Below are 6,766 nucleotides of genomic sequence, written 5' to 3' on the forward strand. Positions count from 1 at the left end.
GAGCTACCTACTTAAATATATTAATAATTTGGCTGAGAGCATCGGGATGGTGCGGTGACTAACGTACTGGCTTCTCACCCGTAGGGCCCGGGTTCGAATCCATGCGGCGACAGATATTTTTCAGGGGTGTCCCGATCCCTACTTCAGGTGCCTTGTGGAGGACTCTTTGAGTTGGTGCGCCGTCCGTCGGATGGGACTCTAACCTGCGGACCCCTTGGCGCCTTTCGTTAAAAGTAGGATAATACTGACGCCGGGTTTCTCTCCACCCCTCTTCCTTTCCTATCCATCCCCTATGGCGCAAATGACCTCAGATGTCCGGCGCCTCTCCTACTATACTACCACTATAATTTGGCTAGCGATTAAGTAAAATATTTCTAGTTAATTTTCATACCTTCACGATGATATTTTGGAAAGAGCCATAGATTAATCAAAGATAGGGTGAATCAACCGTAATTAATATGAGAAAACGGTGAAGATATTAAACATCTCAAAATATTTGTGGACTTATGAAGCATGTCATTACACGACTAAATTCTAACTCAATAAATGGTTACGATTAACGCGTTGTACTTTTTATAATGAAAAAGCATATATTATATTGTAAATGCAGCATAATAAGCTAAAAGAAAAGTATACGTAGTAAGTATCTTTCCAATAGATAGTCAAGGAAGTCGTGATAAGAATGTTGACAAGTCATGATTAAGAAGATGAAATATGTTCACAATAGAATAGTAAGGAACAACTCAAGTCTTAAGGGTGAAATTTAAATTCATTAAGTTGAATTTTTGACAGTCATATCGGTAAAAAGTTCCTACATTCCGTGGTAGTCTATATTTTACGATGGGCTAATGGTAGCCGACACTTGTAAATAATTTTCGTACATGTACGGAACGAATGAACAAATAAGTTATGAGCATTTTCAGCCGGTATTCTTCAGGCCTCTGGTTCATATTACTAATGGGTCGATTTTAACCAGAATCACTGCTGAGAACGTTTTGAAATGCATATTGATCAATGAGAGTGTGTATTTTAGAAAAGGACTCGGCGTGTACTTAAAAATTGAGCTTGTCGTTGGATTTACTTTCAACACAGTAAAGATATCAACTCCCAAAAATTGTAGCGACATTGAAATGCAAGTGTTACCATACTCAACTGGAAAAAGTTCGTAGAGAGTAACATGAGTGATCGTGATGAATGATAATGGCATTTTGTGATGCGGCAAAAAGTTTGCAATAATAATAGAAAAGGTTGTTGAGCCTTTTCACACATTTTTTGACGTATTATCAACGTAATTTTGCAAGGCATGGTCGAGACATTTTTGAGTATTCCATCGTCTAATGCTTATGGTAAAATAACTATAGCATCTATGGAAGAATAAACATACGCCGACGTCGTTCCTAATGTCATACGGAATTAATCCTGACGAATTCCGCTTTTCTTCCCGGAATACTTGGAAACTAAAAATTTGGTCGTGCCCTATATTTAAGGCGAGATAAATATATTTATCACTGACTGCTAAACGACGATGATTGTTTTAAATCTTCCCATACAAAAAAAACTGTAAGACATTTATGACTGAATGAAATATTTCGTTTTCAGCGTTCTTCGGGAATTCAAAACGCTCTTTACTTGTCTCATAGGAGGTCGCTGAGCTAAGTAAATAGAATCACGGGTTACACCGTCAAAATAACGTGCGCTGAACAACATATGGACTGATTCAAATATCGCTTGGACACTTAAGAAACGTTATGCATAAGAAAATTGATGACACCTCGGTAAAAAATAAACTAATGTGTATTCCGAGCTGTTACTGAGTGTATACGAGTTACGTTCTTTTTCTACCAGTAAGGTGTTTCCTTTCAAATTTTTTATGTAGAAAAAATGAAAGAGGGTGCGTCGAATATCAGTTTCATAGGAATCACTCGTAATAAAACAATCATATAAGCAACAAACAGAAAGTTTTTCGGGTGTCAATAGATTAGCTCATTTCATATTATTATGCCTTCCGTCCATTCCCCTCGTAATAAAATATTATAAGGGAATAATTATTTTTCAATTTCAGACAGACAACGAACCAATTACTCATAAAAATATCCCACTAACGGAATCTTAGAATGGTCAAGAGCAATGGAATCAGTTCCGAAGAAGAGATAATGTAATGCGCAAGTGTGAAGGAGATACATGAGTTGAAAAAACTGATAAGGGACAGTGGGAAGAGACTTTGAGGAGTAGGATTTGTGCGAGGAGAGGATGAGGAACGAGCAAAGAGGGCTGACCCCAAACAATCGGACAATGCGGGAAAGGAGAAGAAAACAAGAGTGGTGGCAATATTGCTATTTAGGGGGTCGGACAACGACCGGGTCGCGCGGTTATGAGTCTATTAAAATAACCGCAGAGAAAAAACTACCGGATGTGTATGTTTTAAGGCTGCGGCCTTAGACACAGCTCGTGAGCGGGTTATTCCATAGGCCAATTAGTACAGCCGCAACAGACAAATTTGGCACAGTTTAAATAAGAAATATAGTCTCATATTTACTTATTTATCGACTTAATTGCGCGAGTTTGAGACTTAATAGACCCTTCTTCCAACTGCCCCTACATTACATTGAAGACAATTACAAACAACCAATCCCTATATAGAAGAAAATCCACATAAGCGGGAATCGAAGCCGCGACCTTTGGCCTGGTAGGCGAGGACGTTACCCCGCCGCCACCGGGGCCGGCGGCCAGCTAATTTTAAGACACTAATACTTGGGCGTTTCCACCACCAATTTCGCTAAAAATTCCTAATCTAATGTCACGAAGTGTACTAGATCGAAACAGGACCACGAGAAGGAATAGGGCGGGCCCTCTTCCAACCTCAATCACCTGAGGTAGAATATGGTAATATTTACCATAAATTCCTATCATTGTATCTCATTTTAACGGCAGTTTAACCTGGTCCTTTTTCGCGTCAATTTCAAAATCTACCTGCCATAAATTTACATTATTCTAATTACGATCACCTTTCCAAGATACAACCTCTTTGGATTAGAAAAGAGTACATTCATGATCAAGAAAATTGCAATATTTAGTCTCACAATTTCCAAAAATAAGCAGTAATAGTAAGAAATATGTTACTTACTGACTGGTAAATCACTGATTTCACGCTATTGCCTATGCAATATCATTTTCATTTAATAAAATATTCTATCCATAGAAAATTCACATTTTTATCTGGCAATGCATATAATATCACATTGCACTTTTATCGTACTTTGAAATTTTGGAGCGGAGTTTCATTTAAATCAATAATAAATTTAAAGTAATTGGCCCACGAAATTTTGAGACCCAATATTTATGACTCGATTTTGAAAATTATACGAGGAAACGATACAAATCACAGGGTGTTTACATGTCCTTTTAGATTAAAATTAATCTGAAAACAAGTGGAAGTCAATCAGACCTCAGTTAGTGGAGGGCTGACGAAATCAAAAGTCAACACACACAAAAAGTGAAAATGGGACGGCAACTCGTGATTTTTGTTATCGTTTTTTATAAATAAATTGTAATTTTAGCTTATTGCACTAAATATTTTATCTCAACAAAGAAAAGTAATCATTTTTATACCGCCAATAAATCAAATTTACTTTGATTGCCATGGTAACGACAGTCCAGAAATCCACACCATGAAAAGCCTACTGGATTACTCGCAAATTTTGAACCTATCTTTGCGTTATGGGGACGGATGTTCATTGCCTCGCAAATAAGGTCAAGACTTGCTCAACCGAGCAACAAGAAAGCAAACAATTAAGTGCCACTTATTGGCGATACCGGGGAGAATGTGATGCCGAAAGCCATGCTAAATTTTATGCGTGATATACTACTCCTCAGCAGAAGCCTGTGAACGAGCTACAACTATTTGAATCCTTACAATTAATCCCTTACAAATACCCCGATCCATAACAGCAAATGCTGTCATGAACAGAAATCTTTTTCTCCGTCTCCTTCTCAGAGTGCGTTTCCGATTTGAAGAACAGCCATAGACGAAAAAAAGGAGAGGAATTTTTAAAGGGCGAGTTCCGTGGGAAAAAAGACCTCCTTCGTTCGAGGCAGCGAGTGGGAAAGAGAGAGGGAGAGATGGAATGACCTCCATTGGGTCGGCCGGCTTCCCTATCCGGCCAAAGCAGGGGAGAGGCCACACAAGCCCCGGCGCGGCTCACGCTGCGGCCGCCCCCGGGCCGGTGAAGGCAGGCGGAGGCCGTGGCGGATGTTTCCTATCCCTCCCTCCAACACCATCGCCGCCACCAACAGTCTCGGAACCTCCCCTTTTATCTCCCGGCATGCTAGCTTACTTCGGCGACCAGGGAGCGGGTCCCTGTCTCCCCCCCATTCGCACACGTGTTCTGTTTACACTCACCCTGGGTCGTTGGGGACTTCGGCCGGCGATCCTCCTCCAGCCACGCTGTCCTGGGTCTGCGGTTCCATGGCCCCGAATTGCGGAGATTCTTCTCGCCGGAGATCTTGGCCGTGCCGGCGACCGCCGTTCCCTATTCCACACCCGGGAGTAAGCTGCTTCTTCGCCGGGCTACAAGGATCCCCCTCTTCTGCGTCCTCAACCTTTTCTAGCTTTCTCTTCGTCGCTGCTCCCGAAAGATCCCACTCTTGTTGATTAAATCGACCGGCTCACGTGGATGCGTTTCACTCTTTTGTGCGCGAGCGATGTGTATGTGAGGATATGTGGTAAGTCTCTCGCGTGCACGTTCAAAACCTACGACGGAGAGAGAGGCTATGTCATAAAAAAGAACAGATCTTTATAGGCCTTGATTGTTAGAAGAAATTTTAATTACTACTTTCTAGGGTTTTAATCGGTCACTTGAACACCTGCGTCGTTTCCGCGGGTTTTTTCGGAAGATAGCTCGGAGAACCCAGGGGTTTTTTCCCCAGAAAATATGAGTGTGGGTGAGATTAACAAGGGATTAGCGAGCTGCTGTACCCCTCCTTAGCCGACAGAATGAAAGATATGATTCGGATCGCGGATTTTTTGTACGGAGAAACAGTTTGAAAATTTTCCCTCTTCTCTTCTCTCTCTGTCTTCCCCGAATTTCCTCTATCACGCACACTCCCTCGTCCACTGCTCTTCCCTACTTCTGCTTCTCTCTTGCTTTCCTTTTCCCTCGTAACTAAAGGGGATGGCGTATTAAAGCCGGCGGAAAATAAACCGAGTGCGGTGTTGGTCGGAGAAATGACTGCGTGGTGTGATGGCAGACAAGAGGATCACGGGTTCGACTAGCAGTTCTCACTCGTTTGTTCCCTTAAAGGAATATGAACCAATTAGGAAACTCGTGGCTACAAACTAACATTTGAGAATCCGAATAGACTAATTTTTGCTCGGGGAAACTTACGCGTATTGAGACTTCGGCTTCCTCTCTCTCTCTCAGACACTTCGATACAGTGTTGATCAGTCGAGCTCCTATGGCAATACGTGTTTTTTTAAACCCTCGAATGCTTCCACATGTGTATGTGTATTATGTATTTTTTGGCTGGCGATAATACTTATATTAATAATTCACACAAGCACACTCACTCGAGGAATCGTATTTCTAGCAAATTTCTCTCACAGAAGTTTTTTGTTGGGGATCGATTTGTTTTTCGCTCTCAGTTAGATCGACTTTTGGCTGCCGGAACACTTTTCTCCAAGGAGATCACGATCACTTTTATGATATATGGAATCTGCTGTTCTGAACCTTAGCAGGCAGTTAAAAGCGGGAAACAGGTCTATCCGTCGACTGAAGATGGATTAATTTCCTCTCAGGAGTTTCTGCCTACACACCTACTCCTTGTTTCTTCTGCAACAATTTCCCTCTCCTCAGCCGTGAACCCCTTCTTCCGGTGACTGGGGATCGCGATGGATCGAAATCCTTGTATACGGCTCCAAACACTCACTCACTCACAATAAGATGAACGACGCACTCGCGTATCGGCTGGTCCCCGCGCACTCTTTCCGTGTTCCGCTCTTTCCACTCCCTGCTCCGACTCCTGCGCTCCGCCGTCTCGAGGTGCGTTTTTTTTTCCTTTCCTCTTCCTTCCGGAGAGAGAGAAAAAATCTCACTCAGGCCTCCCCTACTCGACGACAGATATTTTTTTCTCGAATGGAGAATCACAAGAAACAATTATTTTAATGCCGCGTAGTTTCGCGTGCTTCTCCCGCGGGGAAAAGGCTGCTCACATCCAAAAAAATACATAAACAGCATACACGTACGACATATATGAGCTACAATCTGTGGATATTCATACACTATTGTATGTGCATACGGTATACGGGAATCAATGATCGGGCAGGCAGGACGACCGCGCACTAACTACCACTACTACCGGCGCCGACAGTCTCACTAATCTCTCGCCCTCGCGCCACCACTGCCAGCCCTCGACCGAAGCGACTACGACACTGCGGCGGGCAAACGAGGAGATGCCGGCTTCCACTAACAAAAGCGAGGCGTTGAGCACAGAGCGGGGCGGGCGGGGAGGGGTGGGGGCGATGGAAGTGGGGGATCGACGGAGGCATAGGTGAGCGAGAGAGTGGGCGAAGAAGGGGTCATGGAAGAAGGTGAGGAGGGGGAGGGTAGTAGATGGAGTTGGGAGTGGGAGGGGAAAAACGACCGAGTGGGGGAGCACTCGATCGGCACGGGGCGGGTGGGTTGGGTGAGGGACTGGAGCAAGAGAGAAGAGGGCTGCGCGCGCCTTCACAACTTCCCCCCTTCTCCTTTCCGTCCCGGCTTCCCATCCC

The 6,766-nt window shown here is 43.5% G+C and overlaps 1 protein-coding gene across 6 annotated transcripts in view; it reads right to left on the reverse strand.

The window, feature by feature from the left end:
* The window catches only part of Rbp6 (RNA-binding protein 6), a 1,159,807-nt gene extending 1,153,397 nt beyond the window's left edge, over positions 1-6,410 (reverse strand). For all 6 annotated transcript variants that reach the window (XM_071587364.1, XM_071587360.1, XM_071587359.1 and 3 more), the window contains exon 1: positions 4,400-6,410. In XM_071587364.1, the coding sequence (XP_071443465.1) occupies positions 4,400-4,467 (68 nt within the window). In that variant the 5' untranslated portion in view covers positions 4,468-6,410. The remainder of the gene's footprint in view (positions 1-4,399) is intronic.
* Between the last annotated feature and the right edge of the window lie 356 nt (positions 6,411-6,766).

This window comes from Hetaerina americana, unplaced genomic scaffold, assembly GCF_022747635.1.
Source record: "Hetaerina americana unplaced genomic scaffold, ioHetAmer1.1.p SCAF_3, whole genome shotgun sequence".
In the NCBI taxonomy this organism is placed as follows: Eukaryota; Metazoa; Arthropoda; class Insecta; order Odonata; family Calopterygidae; genus Hetaerina; species Hetaerina americana.